The sequence below is a fragment of the Carya illinoinensis genome, chromosome 4 (genome assembly GCF_018687715.1).
Source record: "Carya illinoinensis cultivar Pawnee chromosome 4, C.illinoinensisPawnee_v1, whole genome shotgun sequence".
NCBI classification, from domain to species: Eukaryota; Viridiplantae; Streptophyta; class Magnoliopsida; order Fagales; family Juglandaceae; genus Carya; species Carya illinoinensis.
Genome location: NC_056755.1, coordinates 2,315,272 through 2,332,670, shown reverse-complemented (window position 1 = coordinate 2,332,670; position 17,399 = coordinate 2,315,272). Strand labels below are relative to the sequence as shown.

Sequence of the window (17,399 nt, the reverse complement as noted above, 5' to 3'; positions counted from 1 at the left end):
TTAGAGTCAGTCAACATTGTCACTAACAGGCCTTTTTAACTATTTCTTCTTTCCCAAAAAACAAATAGGATGATTTGGATTTGCTTTCCTTAACGATGGATCTGTTGAAAATGGAAATAAATAACCGTGAGCATGGAATGGTTAAATTTGCTTCTTAAAATTAATGGGTTCGTACGATATTATTGGAGTCCAAACCTCACACAGGTCTCCGATTCTATCGTTAAAATGTCTCAAGCTATGAAACCTGCATGGCTATATGCCATTAGCCCAAAAAAAAGTTTCCACGCCTATGTAGAATCATGTGTCTCCCTATTGAAAAACCTCCCCAGCAAAAGCTTGTTCACTGACGGAAGTGTCATACATGGACATTTGATCAAGATGGGTGTTTCTTCAGAGAGATATATAGCCGTAAGACTTCTAATGATGTACCTCAACGGCAGAAAATCTCATGAAGCTGATCAAATTGTTAAGGATTTTCACGGGTTTGATCTTGTCGTGCATAATTGCTTGATCGGTGCCTACGTGAAGTGGGGAAATCTCGCTGGTGCTCGCTGCCTGTTTGAACAAATGCCCGAAAGAAACGAAATCTCGTGGACTGCACTGATATCGGGTTTCATGAAATGTGGAAGAGTCGAAGAGTCAATGTGGTACTTTGAGAGGAACCCATTTCAGAATGTGGTTTCTTGGACTGCAGTAATTAGCGGGCTTGTGCAAAATGGGTTTAACATTGAAGCTTGGAAGTTTTTCGTGAAGCAGCTTGAACATGGGGTCAAACCAAATGATGTTACTTTTACTTCTGTTATTAGAGCTTGTACAGGCTCTGGTGAATTTAGATTGGGAATGAGTGTTTTGGGGTTGATCATTAAAGAGGGCTTTGAACACCATTTATCGGTGTGCAATTCGATGATCACATTGACCTTGAGGATCGGTGAAATCAATTTGGCTAGGAGAGTATTTGATCAAATGGTAAAACGAGATGCTGTTTCTTGGACTGCAATCCTAGATATGTACGTTGAGATGGGGGACTTGGGGGAAGCACGTCGAGTCTTTGACGAGATGCCTGAGAGAAATGAGATATCCTGGAGTGCAATGATCGCAAGGTACACGCAGAGCGGTTATCCTGAAGAAGCGTTGAACCTCTTCTGTCAGATGGTTCAACATGGGTTTAACGCTAATACCTCTTGTTTCTCTAGTGTTATTAGTGCATTGGCCAGTCTCAATGCTTTTCGAGCGGGGATGAACATTCATGCTCATGTTATCAAGATTGGGATTGAGGAAGATGTCTTCATCGGTGGTTCTCTACTTAGCTTCTACTGTAAATGTGGAAAACTTGAATATGGTCGTTTGATGTTTGATTCAAATTTGGAGAAGAACGTGGTTTCATGGAACTCTATGATTGGTGGGTATACTCTGAATGGACAGATGGAAGAAGCGAAGGCGTGGTTTGATGACATGCCTGTGCGAAATATTATCTCGTGGAACACTATGATTGTTGGTTACACAGAAAACAAACAATTTGATAAAGCGTTTGAAGTACTCCATGAGATGCTTTTGTCAGGGGAAGTCCCTAACCAGTCCACCTTCTCAAGTGTACTTTGCGCTTGTGCAAGCATAGCCTCATTAGATAGAGGCAAGAACCTCCATGGGAAATGCATGAAACTTGGATTTCAATATGATATTTTTGTGGGTACTGCCCTGATTGATATGTATGCAAAATCTGGTGATGTTGAAAGCTCCAAGCAGGTCTTTAATAGAATGCCAAAGAAAAACGAAATTTCTTGGACTGTGATGATTCAAGGGCTTGCAGAAAATGGTTTTGCCGAGGAATCTCTTACTTTGTTTGAAGAAATGGAAAGAACTTCACCTGTTGCTCCCAACGAGCTCATGCTTTCTTCGATTCTTTTTGCTTGTTCACACTCCGGTTTGATTGATAAAGGACTTAGGTACTTCGATTCAATGGAGGAGGTTTATGGTATAAAGCCTAAAGGAAGACACTACACCTGCATGGTGGATATGCTGTCTCGAGCAGGACGTCTGTCTGAAGCTGAAAAGTTTATCAAATCCATGCCATTTCAGCCCGAAATTAATGCATGGAAAGCTCTATTGAGTGGCTGCACTATCTATAAAAATGAGAAGATGGCAGAAAGGACAGCTAAGAAGCTCTGGGAATTAGCGCAGAAGAACTCTGCAGGTTATGTATTATTGTCAGGTGTTTATGCTTCAGCTGGTAGATGGACAGATGTTAGGAATATTAGGAAGTTGATGAGGTTAAAAGAGTCGCAAAAGAGTCGTGGCTGTAGTTGGATAGAGCTGAAAAATCATGTCCATTCTTTTTACTCGGAAGATGGAACTCACTCTCAGTCGGATGAAATTTATGAAATTTTAGATCTGCTGAGATCGGAAATGCCGGTCCGTAATAAGGTTTATTCTCAAGTTCAATCATTTTAGCTGTATTTACAGTTTTACTTGTACTTACCACAGGTATTTTATTAGTTTTTTTTATTTTTTATTTTTTAAATTCAAATTTTGAATTTCAAATTTTATAATTTTTCAATGTATCAATAACTGATAATAAGTAAATGTTTTTATAAGTTTTTGTTAAATACATTTAACATTTTCTTTATTCCAACGAACAAATTTCAAGGCTCCGTAAGATGCAGCCATGGTGACTTGAGGCGGGTTAATAGGGCTACAAATGAATCGAATTAAGTCGAATTCGAACAAGAGCATTCGAGCTCGATTAACATGTTTATTTGTTTGAACTTGGCTCGAATTCGAATAAAATTTGAATATCCTTGCTTGAACTTTGCTCGTTAACTATTAATGTTGTTCGAATTTGACTCAAGTTCGATTAAAAATAAACAAACAACTCGAACTCGAGTTGCTCGATCTTGAACTCAATTTTTTATTTTAAAATTTCTAATCTTATCTTTTGATTAATAAAAAAATTTTAAATTTTACAAAAAAAAAAAAAAAAAACTCAAACTATGTAACTATTCAATCAAATAATTTTGACTCAAAGTTCTTCTGATATAACTTTTTTTTATAAAATTAACTTATAGTTATAAATTAAAAGAATAATACACAAGATAAATTTAATAAACTAAACTATTTAATACATATAGATAAGATAATAAATCAATAGTTGTTGTTGTATAATATATTATTATACAAATTATTCTATATACATTTTCAGAACATAACATATCTATATTAAATAAAGTTAACTATAAATAAATTAATAATATATAATTAAGTATATAGAATATAACTAACATGTAATATATGTAACGCATACATATATGAAATATGTTACGAGCTCAAACAAGTCAAGCCGATCTTATATGAGTTTTGAGTTTTGTTTACGAGTCGAATTGAGTTTATACAAGTTTTGCTCGTTTAATATTCGAACTTATATTAGTGTTTACGAACATCATTTATTAAATGAATCGAGTTCGAAACAAGTATACATAAGCCGAGCTTGAGCTGTTTCCAAGCTACTCTGGTCATTTGCAGCCCTGAAAGGGTACATACGTTTCAGGATGGTGTTGGAAATTTTGTCCAAAGTTCTCACGCCACGTTTACTACTTCGGCTCGAGACATTTGAGCTAGAATCTTGACCCTTTGACTACACGCGTCCTTGGTGCTCAATGACTTTCCTATAATTTTCATTAAGGTTGTACAACGGTTGGTTTGGACCGGAGAAACCGATCGGATCGAGTAAACAGATGGTTGGTTTCGGTCCTGAATTAGTTATTAATTTGGCCTTCGGTCCAGGCTCTAGGCTTCCTCGGACTGATCCGGACTGGACCGACCAAATTAAAAAAAAAAAAATTAATTTTTTTTATATAATTAATATGTCATTTTCATCTAACCTATTAGGTTATTATCATTTACAATATAAAATTTTAAACATATAATTACAAATTAATATTCTATTAATTAACTAAGGTATATTATAATAATATTATCAATTAACTTATCACCAATTCACCATTAACTAATTACTAACATCTTCATCTATATCTAATTAAAGTGTATAGATTGATTTTTTTATAAATTACTTAAGTTGTAAGTAAATATAAAGTAATTGGTAAATTGTAAATTAAATAACCTAATGGCTAATACCAATTCTCCATTAACTAATTAGTAACATGATAACATCTACAATTCTACATCTATGACCTAAGTTGGAAGTAAATATAAAGCATGTATGTATAATTAAATTATTTATACTTATTGCTTCCTATACAAAATGTAAATATATAGCTCATTCCTCATTATGCATTAACTTAGAAGTTAGAACTATCATAATACATTGATATACTCTAAGTTAGTAACAAAGTAACAATTAAAATCATCAATATAATTATATATGTTTTTGATGAGTTAATTAAATAATTATTGAATAGTTTACTTAATTTTAATTTTACTAATTAAAATAATTTTTTATTAATTTATGTGTTAAAAATATAGAAGAAATGAAAATGTACATAGTTACTAAGGGAAGAAACGGCGACGTTTAATGCAAAATGGACTTAAACGGCGCCGTGCACGGTCCACGGAGAAGAGAAATGATAACTAAGTTACATGAAATGGCGTCATTTCATGCAACTCATTTTATTTTTTATTTTTCCTTTCCTATGTGTTGAAACGGCGCCGTTTAGGATTGTTTTCAATCCAAACTACGCCGTTTTAACAATTTATTATACTTACAACCCACCCCTCCCTTGATTCCCTCCCGTTCCCTCTCAACTCTCAGACTCTCTCTCTCTCTCTCTCTCATTGCATGAAAAGGAAAAACCCTAGCCTCTCATTCCTTGAGTCTATGGGACCGTGACCATCGCAGCCTCGTAAGGCCTTCCCCACCCCATTTCATCGTAGATTGGTTGGTTCACCCCTCCGATTCCTTCGTAGTTCATAGGGCTTCTATTTTTGCTAGTATATATTTTTTCGATTTTATTTCATGATTTCGTGAATCTGGCTGGCCATCTCGATTTTTTCTTGTGAATTTATAATTCGTAAATCTGGATTTATTATTGGTGAATTTGTTATTTGTGTGATTTCGTGGTGATTGGTGAATCTGAGATGGCTCGAATTCTTGATGAATCTGAGATGACTCGGTTTTAAAATTTATTGTAATCTATTTGCTAAAATGAATAAATATGATTTGAAACTTAAGATTTTGAGTCTTTAGAATCCTATTTAGATTTTATCCAAATTCAAACCTAATATTTAGTTTATATCAGAAACTGAAAGGGATGTTTATATTATTCACGTCTCTGTATTTTTTCTTTTTTAATGTTTGTGCTTGCAATTTTTTTATTATTTTTTTTGTGCTTGCAAATGTTGTGCTAATTTCATTTTGGGAACATATAATATATACGATTTCTTTAGTTCTTTGAGACTTTATTCGGTTCTTTTTTGCCCCTTAATTTCATCGCTTTATTTGGTTATCAAGGGATTCAGAAAATGTTCAAGGCCCCTTAATATCAAAATAAGTTGTTCTTTGGATCACCTGACATATGCTAGTGTAGTTGAATTTGCTAAAATGGTAATTATTAACATGATAAGCATTTTTCAATAAAGAAGAGATATAACTGATTACTTTTTGGTAGGGCTATACATAAGAAATCACATGAGAGGATGGCTTTTTCTAATTCTGATCTTCATTTCTCTTTTACTAAATTTTAGCTTTGTGCATGCTTTGATGTAACTCCTTTGTTATCTAATGATAATACTTATGGTGGGAATGGCTATGTGTGTGTTGGTGATTATTTTGCTAGTCACATGTACTTCCCACCATGGAGAAAAGAAGCCAAAATATCTTATATATCATGACCTTAATTATCTCTCTCATGGGGTATGACCTTTTCTTAGAATTTTCACATAATTAATATATTAGATATATTAATAATCAAATTTTGTAAATATTTTATTTATTTATTTATTTCCAGACTCATAGAGAAATGGGTTCCTCCAGCCTCTAGCACATGATAAAATAGAATCCACAAGTAATACTTTTTGGTATCTTAGTTGTGTGTTTGATTACTAAATATAAATTATTTAATTAAAATAACTCAAGTTTTAATAATTGTTGTTGGTCTTATAACATTTAATATTGTAGACTTAGGGTTAGTATCGTAAACTTTATAGCGTGTGGTCTTTACTAATGCAAAGCAGTACAATATGCATAAAAATATGTATAAAAAAGTATGCTCTCCAATCTCCATATACTATGCAAATCAATACACTAATCCATGATCATGCATGCAAGTTCATTTACTGATTTTTTTTTATATTTATTTTTTATAAAACGATGACAAAAAGTTTGCTCTCCAATCTTCATACACTGATTGAGTATTTTTGTAGATAGACCATATTCAAGAAATGAATCCACAAGACTCTATTACAGATAATGTAGAGTCAACCAGGCCTACATAGAGTGTTGGAGGCATTCCTCCACTCCCATCCAATGTAAGTAGTGGTACTAAACCGAGTGTCAGTGGTAAACCTAAGTCAATGGTTTGAGATCACTTTATAAGAATACCAAATGGTGATCCAAGTAAACTTAGGGAGCTAAATGTAATTATTGTACTGCTTCGTAAGCACGTGACACGAAGACCAACAATACAAAGCCCATGAAATATCACATTGAGAAACAATGTAAGAAATGTCCTTTTAATAAGACGGATAAATCCCAAACTACTCTAACTTGGAAGACAGTTGGAGGAAGTGGTAGTGGGAAATTTGTGTCCATAACTTTTAGTATTGAGACTTGCAGATAAGGCTTAGTATAGATGATAATTCTTGATGAGTTACCCTTTATGTTTGTTGAAAGGGAGGGTTTCAAGAAGTTTATGCTTAATATTTGCCTTAAGTGGGTAACGATTTCATCCCATGTTACAATTGCGAATGATTGTTTTAGTGTGTATATGAGGAAAAAAATAAATTGAGAAGTGCTTTTCAAGGGCAAAGAATTTCCCTCACTACAGATACATGAACATCCATGCAAAATTTCAAGTATATGTGTCTAACTGCACACTTTATTGATGATGATTGAAATCTACACAAGATGATTCTTTCTTTTTGTTTGGTTGAGAATCACAAGGGGGATACACTTGGTAAGGCCATTGAGATGTGTTTGCATGACTGGGGTCGACCAAAATATCTTGCTATCACACTTGATAATGCAACTTCTAATAATGATACAGTTTCTTATTTGAAGAAAAAAATCAAATATAGGAAGGACACTATTTTGGAACATAAATTCTTGCATGTTCGATGTTGTGCCAATATCTTAAATTTAATCGTTTGTGAGGGGTTGAAGGAATTTGATGAGTTTATCGCGAATGTGAGAAGTGTTGTGAAATATGTGAAGTCCTCACCTCAAAGGTGGGATGCGTTTAAAAAATGTGTACAGTTGCAAGAAATTACAAGCAAAAGTGGCATTTGCTTAGATATACCAATTACGTGGAACTCCACCTATCTTATGTTGGAGAGAGTTTCAAAATTTTGAAAAACTTTTAAACGGTTGGAAGAAGAAGAGTCGATGTTCCTTATTAGTATTGGAGATAATGATTACGATGACGTGGAGCATATAGTAAATAGGAGAATGTAAAAAAAGTTGGAGCCTCCCAATAATATCGATTGGGAGAAAGCAAGGTTGTTTGTAAAGTTTCTTAAACTATTTCATGATGCAACTTTATGCTTTTCAGATGGTTTGTATGCAACTTACAACTCTTTTTTTCCGGAGTTAACTACAATATCCGATGCAATTGATTTAGAGTGTTAAAATCAAAACCCTGTGGTGGGATTAATGGCCACAAATATGAAGAAAAAATTTAACAAATATTGGTGCAAATTGGATAATATGAATATGTTGTTGTTTGTTGTGATTCTTCTTAATCCTAAGTACAAGATCCGATATCTTGACTTTGAATTGGAAGGAATGTATGCTCATGATCCTACAAAAGCAGTTGATTTGAGTTTTTCAGTGAAGAATACTTTAACTCTTATGTAAGAGGCATCCATTGCAAATAAAGAAGTGATCAATTCTTTACAACAACAACATTAGCCTAAAAGTTTATTACGTGAAGATGTGAATCCTACAAGTGAAGATGATGCAAGGACAGATGTGGACGTTCGTGCACAAATAATGGTCATATTCAAGCAACGGTTGCAATTAGAGGACTCTCTTGAAATTAAGTCAGAGGTTGATAGATATCTAGATGAAAAATGTGAGACAGACAATGCAAGTTTTGATATTCTAGTTTGGTGGAATGTTAATTCATTTAGATATTGTGTACTTTCAAAAATTACACGCGATGTACTTGCAATACCATTTTCTACAGTTACCTCTAAATCTTGCTTTAGCATTGCAGGTCGTGTTTTTTTATCATTTTCGAAATAGTTTATCTCCAATGATAGTTGAGTCCTTCATTTGTGCATAAAATTGGTTTTGTTCTTCTTCTACTCCAATTAACTTTAAAGACTATAATGGATGTTGTGGAGGATTTTGAGAGGCAGTTGGATATGTGTATGTTTATTATTTACTTCATTTTATAACTTTTATAATCTATATATGTTTTGTAAATTTATATAAATTGTTTCTTTTTCCTTTATTGTATAGCACTTGCTCAAGAGGATGAAAATTCTATGGAGGCGTCAAATACAATGTCTACATCCAATGCAAATTCATGAGATGAGAACTTGAATTATCTTTTTTTAAACTTTAGATTATTTTCTTAAATTCATGTGATTTGTCCAATTTAGTTTTACTTTTGTAATGTCTCTCATTGAACTTTTGTGTTCCTATTTGGCAGCATTTCATTTGATAATGAAAGTTTTGATGAGATCAAGTGTTTGCCGTTTAGAGATCAAATCTTAGTTATTTGTTATTTGTATTAGTTATTATTTAGTCATTTGTAATATCACTTTATTAGTTATTATGGCTAGAAGCCTAGATTGATGGATTGTAAATTGTAATATTTTTTGTATCATTTGTTTAACCTTTTTTTGGTTTTTTAACTTTTTTTTTTCCTTTTATTCAGACTCTTGGATGTTTAATTAAGAATTAAATGTACTCTTAAATTTTTTCTTTTTCTTTTGAAATATGGATATTTAGTTGGTATAGAATTAGATGTACTAAATTTCATTTGACATAAATATTGCTTGTGTATGTGAGTATTTGATATGAATGGCTGGATTTTTTTTTTTTTTTTTTTTTTGTTTTTTGGATGTAAAAGTGGTGTCTGTTGAAGTTTTAATGAAGTCATCGGTCTTTTGCAATTCATGATTCTTTTTCAGCTTTTCTTACTTTTTTATTTTTTTAGTAAAATCTTTTATTCAAATTTATTATATATAAATAATTTTCCTTTTATGATTAATTTTATTTTGCTTTCAAATATTTTTTTGACTTAAATTTAGATAAAATATTAGTGAAATTTTATCATTGGGCTGAAATATATAGATTTGGCCATCAACGCCGCCTATCTATTTAATTCAGTGGAATTTAACTGACGGTCCAGATTTATCACTTGGAAATTTTTCACCCTGTTCTCCTTCATTTTCCTTAATTTTGTTCGTGGTATGCTGCCTCTCTCTCGCCCACGTTGTCAATCGGAGGTATGTAATCCCTCAAACTCGTGCATGTAATTCAGTTTGGATATGAAATTGTGATTCTTCCTCTGTTTTAAACTGTGAAACTGGGAATATAATAAAACAATTGTGTTTTCTGAGAAATGAATTAAAGAGACTAAGCTAAATTGTTGGTACGAGGCATGGTTTCCAGAGCGTAAAATGCTTCTAAACAACTTTAAATTTAAGATTACACCCAAAAAAAGTTGGAATTAAAAGAGGAAACTTTATGGCTAACAAAATCATGGTCATATATTTGAAGTAGTACTCGTATTTTTGTTTGGAATTTCGACAGATTCTTTTTTTAGCAGAGCACAAAATACAAATGGCTGCTCATAACGTAGCTCGTGGTGCACGTTGTGGCCCGAGTCTAATCAAAGAGATCGTCTATGGGATAAGCCTTAGCCTCATGGCTGGATACCTTTGGAAATTAATGCACCATTGGAATATCCGGAGGAAGTACAAGGAGTTCTACGATCTACTTGAGAGGGGTGAAATCAGCGTTGTGGCCGGTGGAAGATGAGTAGTACGTCTCTTATATCATGTTTTGTTGTTGTATATCTTCTGGTTTCGTATTCCTTTTTTTCCATCTCTCTCTCTCTCTCTCTCTCCCTCGACTCTCTCAAGAGCACATGCTTTTCTGTATTATAATAAGTTTTTCTACCAAGTAATATGAAGAACTGCTGGAGTTCGTTATAATGAGATGTGCATGCACCAGATGTAATTATCTCATCTCATCAACGTGATCAAGGTGGAGATTAATCCTTCTTTAGATGTCCATGTCTTTTCACTGTTCAATTTCTAAGGTATAGGCCCTGAATGAGTTTTAATGGTCCCGACTACATGAACGGCAAAGACAAATATTGCTGCAGAAACCATATATGTACGTACTATGCTGCATAATTTGATTGTGAAAGGTGCATGTCCTGTACAACCACAAAGATATACAATATTGGGAGCGCATCTTAGAACCTGAATCTAAAATATTGACGTGAATTGGGGGATGGTAGATCAGAAGCTAATTTCAGAGTTTTCTTACAAGCATATATCATGATCAGAAAGAAAATTAAGTTAGCAAAGGGCCTTGGATTGCTCTAATTTCCAAAACGACACAAATATCAGCACAACTGGGTAGGAAATAGAAACATGAGCGGCAATCCTTTCACAGAGGACCTTTTCTCATCTTTTAAGTATTGGAGTAGTCAGTTTTCTTTTGCTTATCCTTTGCTCCAAACTTGCATTTTCTTATTCTGTCATGGTTTAATTAGGATCTGCCCATTATAACGAGAGAGGGAGAGAAAAGACAGAAAGGGTTTAACGTTTTAATTTTACCCAATAAAAATCCCACACGCACCGGAGAACCAAAAGTATGGAAAATGATTTTAGGCTACAGTACTATAACTACTATAGGTGGTGATGCTTGGAGCGCTGGGCCGAGCCAGCATACATTTGTAACCTTGGGTAGAGTGCTTTTTTCTTCAAAACTAAAAATAGTCAATTAAGTAACTAATAAATGTTTAAAACCACAAAAAACATTCTTATCATGTTCGAGGAAATAAGCATCTCAAAGTTTCGATCTGACAGAGTGAAAATCAACTTCGGGCAAGGCACCTACTTGATAGTCTTCAACTCAAGTGCTCATCAACGAATTCAAATAAAGTAGATTTTGGAGTTATTATATTTTGACTTGAATAGTTATGTTTTAAGTCACTTATACTATATGCTATACACGTGATATAATTTAATTCAAGATAAAATATTTATATAAGTCTTAAATAGATAAATTTTATGTAACCTATTTTTAAAAGAATGGACCACAACTTGAAAAAGTGTAAAAAAACATATTCTTCTTAAAAGAAATCTACTTTTCTACAAAGTGACTGCGTGAAGTTTATCTAGTTGAGACTTGTAATTAGCATTGCTCTTTATCCAACTCTTAAATAGACAAGCACTACATAATCCATTTGTAAAAAAGTGGATCTCACATTAAAAAATATTAAAAAAAACATAGTGAGACCCTCTTTTTTACAAGCACATGGCTTATCTATTTGGGATTTGTCTATTTGGAGCTTGTACCATTACTTATAATTTCAATGGTAAGATTTAATTTGTAATAATCCAATTTTAAAATTTCTTGTCCAAATCAAATGACGTCGTATAAATCCTTTACCATGTGTATTATCTACACCATATGTTAAAGCCTAAAAATGACACAACAGACAGGAAGGGAAGAAAGAGTAATTCTCGGTATGTTATGGCGATCTGAGCCTCGATTGGCGTAGTGTAGTCGATAGTGGTCCGATGTGGCTATCTGGTATTCAAGTGTACATCCATGACAGTGAGTAGTAAAAATACATACATAAAATAAAGGAGAGAAACACAGATTTCTGTGGTTCGATATAGAGACTACGTCTATAAGGGTTTTGGGAGGAGGAGAATCTATTATAATATGAATGCTTTATAATCTCTCATGGTATTTCATTCTCATTGTATAATGGATATCAGAACTCTATCTTGTGGGGAGTTCTCTTCGCTGGAGTACATGTCATGAGATTAAAGAAATTGAAGAAGAAGTCGAAGTCTCACAAGAGAAGTATGGCCAAAAGTCCCTAAAGACTTGATGTCATCCGGTTCCCTCCCTTTTATCATTTATCCCTCATTCCTTTATGTCCCATGTCCTCTCATTTATGTCATATATCTGATTTTCCTTCAGACACATTGTCTTCCCTTAGCCTTGTGTCTTATGCTTTTTTTTTTTTTTTTATGTCACATCTCTTATTTTCTCCTGACACCCTGTCCTCCCTCAACCTTTTATCTCCTTATTTTCTCATTTTTTTTTTCCTCTTGACGAGACCTCCCACCTAAGGTTGGGCCTAGAAAACATCATGGACCTGATATATTTTATCCATTTCACCATAAATAATTTTTTTTCTACATATTGGCATACTTTAATCATCGTTGTTTGTTTGTTTGTTTATTTTTTGGATAATCTACACTCTATAAACAACAACTGATCGTAACCCTAAATATAACTATTCCTTACTTTTTCGTCCAAGTACAAGCATATACATAAATGCTAAAGCCATGATAAGCTCTTTATATAACTTCGAGATCTTAACCCAATGGTCCCAATAACATTAACATTCTTATGAGGTGAAATATATAGGTTAATTAATTAAATTCATGTCCAACTAGTAAAAACATTTCGGTAGAGATTTTCCACCGAAACTAGTATTTTCCTAATTCTAATTGGTGGTTCTGATGCATGCATGTCCTCTTTTTGTCTGCTTTTCACCGGAGTGGGCAGCCAGCAGTAATCCCAAGGACCAGCCATTACACATGATCCCACGTGCAAATCTGCAAGCTAACAGCTAGATGGAGCTTGTCATCCTATAACTGGCATATAATATAATATATATATATACACTTGAAATTAGTGATACAGGGACATATATACATAGGCAATAGGCATGCACGGATGTCTTACGTACAAATGTGATAACAGTACATTGGTTGCTCAGGATATTTTCGAGTTTGCTCATACAAAAGATTCTCTGTTTGACTGACAGTAACAAAACAGGGCTGTGATGATCAGGGTTTGCAAGTACTCGAGTCCAAACAAAGCTTAAAGCCCATTTTGTTGCCGATACTTCTTGTCCCCACTCCATGCAACGTACCGACTCTTCACATTCCCCATTCTATTTACTGTTTGATCATCGTGTTACGTGTACGTACTAGTTCTATCTTATTGGGGTTTGTACAAGGCAAAGAACAGAATTCATGATGGGTTTGCAAATTCAAACTTTGCCCGATTAGCACTAAACTGGAAATACATAATACATTGCTTGTTCCATAAATATGCCGCTTCCATGTTTTACGTGCATGCATGACCTAATTCATGTAAAGCAAAATTGGCATTCACATGCTGCAAGTGTTGCACAAACCGAGGAGGTGCCAAATGAGGAGTTGCTATTGCAGAACAAAAGCATATTGTTTATAAGGGGAAAGTTCTGCCCCTCTAATGGCTTTATTATGAGAGTGGTCACTGTCCTTTCTGCTGCCGACTACAGATAATCCATTTCAGCATGCAGTGGAAAGATAATCCTAGAAAATCCTCCCCTGTTACGATTTTTATAATATTGAACAAAAGAGATTTTGCTTTTGTTCTTTGGCGTTTTCAACAGACTGAAAGAGAAGCTAGCTCTTTCTCTTGTCTGCGTTGCTTAACGTCCTTTTCTTCCAGTTTTCCAATCAAGTTGCCCTCTCAATCAGTTCAGAGATCAGCAGAGAGCAAACTACTTTTTGGACGCATAGTATTTTCCAACTATTTAGTTTACCAGCTGGCCTGACTCTTTATCAGAAACAAAAATCGTCTCACTCGAGGGCTCTTTATGGTGTACGTGGTTATTCTCTCCTCTTTTACTCTCACTAATTTAAATCTGATTTCTTTATTTTTTGTCATTCTTATCCTTTGTCTTTATCTTGGGTGCCTGCAGTGAAGAATTGAACCATGCATTAACCCGTTCTTCGTAGTGCCAAATCTGCACCGGCCATCAACATTGAAGACAACTGCTTGGGTTTATGCGAATATTTATTGCCTTCATATGCCTAGTCATCCTCAATCGATTATGAAAATTCGAACTTATTTGATCGGTTGGAAGATGCGGCTTGCTTTTGAGTTTTGAAACTTCCGAGGATATCATGAGATGGATCACATAATATCTTAATTTTAGCGGCTAATGATGAGAAATGACAAGGATCGATCGAATTATGGGTCTTTGAATATACATATTTCATATCTAAGTCTCCAGTTCAGATCATACTTTTGAAAAATGTGAAGCGAAGAATCTAAAGAAGTTTCTTGGGACGAGGATCATTTGGGTTGGTCTTCCATGAGAGGTCGAAGTTCCATCCCTTCGTTGAGAACTTGCTTGGGGAGCTCGCCTGCTCATTACTACATTTCTATTTAGACACAAGTTAATGCAAGACAGAATAAATTAAAGAACTCTATTCCTTTTCCAGTGACGTTCTTGTTAATTTGCAGCTTAAGCTGCGTGTATTGATTACTTTATTTCTTGCACTTTGCATTGACTGGAAGCTCATATATGGAATTCATCCAAAAAAAAAATACAAAACTTAGTGAAAAAGAAAGATCGAGTACAATTCCAGAATTAATGTGCAAGCATTTTACACCATACATGATGATTACAACGAAGAGTGAGCTCAAAAGTTGGCCATCGATCAGAATCGTTTGCTGAAATAGGAGTAGTTAAATTTTAACCGTACCACTTCTGGTCACATTTCTCCAACCTCAGAGCCTCAATACTCAGCAATTAAGGCTTGCCAACTACATTTTGAACATGAATATTGTGGTCAAATACTGCGAATTACCTCACCCGGCCCATCAGTTGTGAAGTGGGTTTGCTCCATTTGGTGTCACTCTTTTCTGATCTTCGGTGACATGGCTGCCGTGTAATCTGAAGCCATGGCTGGAAATCCTTCTGCTGTTGAAATTATTGTTGTCGATGCCGCCATTAATGCTGCTGCGACTGCTGCTCTTCCATATCTTGAAAGACATGTTTACTGAACGCGGAAAACCCTGCAAATTGGCCCTAACGCATGGCAAACTCACTCCCAGAAGCATGAAGATATAGACCAGTGTTGTAATACGGTGTCTCATTTTTTTTTCTCCTTTCATGAAAGGTTTTGCTTTGAGAAAGTGATAAGATGGAGTTAAGGAAAAAGGCCTTTATGAAAGAGGCATTCACTTGGAACCTAGTTAAAGTGATGTCCGCTCGACTGGTTGCAAGGATTCATCAATGCAACCGAGAGCTATGCGTGCCACGTCACACGTGTCCCAATAAACCATGGAGTATTTCGGGATATAATCTTTTTGCTTTTCTCATTTTTACTATTTTTTTTTTTTTTTTTTATAATCATTGATTCATCCTTAAACATCAACGATCCCAAAAAATAATAAACTTATAATTAGTTGCAACTATTTTATAACTCTATTTAAAATTAAGGATATTCATGTAAATATGAGATTATTTAGTCTATATTTAGACCTCGTATTCTATCACGTTTCCATAACGAAGTTATATATATATATATATATTTATATATATTATTCTTATGGAAACGAAGATATATAATTATGATTGATATTATATATAGTCATTTTTATATATTTTTTATATATTTTACTGATATGATTGGTTGCATCAATTTATTTTTTATATGCAGTGAATCACATCAATAGAATACATACAAGAGTATGTAAAAATAACTACAAATAAAATTTTTGATATAATTATACCTACTCGGGTGAGGGCAATTGTTGCATTGGTCAATCGAATCTAGGAGTGTAACCGGTCTGGTTTGGTCCGTTTTTGAACAAAATTTAGGACCAAATCGGTATGCATCGACTTTATATTTTTCAAAACCGATTACGCACTGGTTATCCTCCTCAACCGGTTTTAACGGTTTCCGGTTCAGTTTTTCAGTTTTAATGTATTATATTATATATTATATAATATAGTATATCATAGCATTATAGTTTATAATACTATAGTGATAATATATTATAATATATTATACTTGTATTATAGACTATAATGCTATGATATAATATATAATATAATGATATATTATAGTATATTATAATATATAGTGATATAGTATTAGTATAATTATTAATATGCATTATATATATAATATTAATATAATTATTAATACAATAAATAAAATGATATAAGATTTTAAAATTTAATATTATATTAATTAGTAATTTATCATATAATACAAAACTATTTATATATAGTTATATATTATATACAATAAAAAAATTAAAATATATATAAACCGGACCGGTCCATTTTTTTTAAAAAAATTAGAATTGGATTGATTTTGACCGGTTTTAAGAAAATAAAACCGGTATCGGACTAAACCAAATTCGGGACTGGACCGATCCCACTGGTTTGGTTCGGTTCGGTTTGGTTTACCGGTTTTTTTTTTTTTGTTTTTATACCCCTAATCGAATTGTATGCATTTGATGTTATATAATATTATATATACACACACATTAGTTAAAAAACTAGTTTTGAGATTTCAATAGGAGTTTTACTACATACAAACAAAGTCGCGTACTAATTTGCATACTAATATTGATTATTTTATATTCAAAATTTAAATTAGCATTGTTTTGAATAAAATCAACTTTTTGATCAATCATATTATATTGATATACGTGATAGTGCGCAGTTATGCTTATAATTAGATTTTTCCTTTAATAGTATCCTATCACATCTCACACACCATATTTAAAAAACTAGTTATGAATGATTCTTCTTTACATCTCACACACCATATTTCTTTTATTTATATGTAATTATGTTATATATATATTTTTTGAAAGTTAATTATGTTATATATATATATTAGTTGAAAAAATTGTTTTTGAGATTTTAATTAAAGCATTATGAAATTGATGTGGTGCCATGACATAGTGAACAAAACATAAAAATTCGTTTTTCCAAACAGTCTATAAATGTAGGCTGTAGCTACAGTAGTAGTACCTAATCCGTAGGTGGTCAAGAAGGGAACTTAATGGGCTGGGCCTTCCACAACAGTGAAATCCGTAGGTTTTCTTTCAGAATGGGTTTTAAAACAATGTCTGATTTTCAAATAAAATTTTTATGAAGCCTTTTACCGCGTTGCTAAAAAAAGCCTTGGATGGCCCACCAATATCCAGAATCGGA

At 33.4% G+C, this 17,399-nt stretch overlaps 1 protein-coding gene across 1 annotated transcript; it reads left to right on the top strand.

The window, feature by feature from the left end:
• Positions 1 to 2,591, top strand: LOC122306803 (pentatricopeptide repeat-containing protein At2g13600-like). The gene has a single exon (XM_043119317.1). It carries the CDS (start codon positions 133 to 135, stop codon positions 2,446 to 2,448), a length of 2,316 nt encoding a protein of 771 aa, XP_042975251.1. The 5' UTR covers positions 1 to 132; the 3' UTR covers positions 2,449 to 2,591.
• Positions 2,592 to 17,399: the final 14,808 nt, after the last annotated feature.

Bases quoted from the DNA above. Each gene is read 5' to 3' on its own strand.
- LOC122306803 (XM_043119317.1), top strand. From the start codon at position 133: ATGGAATGGTTAAATTTGCTTCTTAAAATTAATGGGTTCGTACGATAT.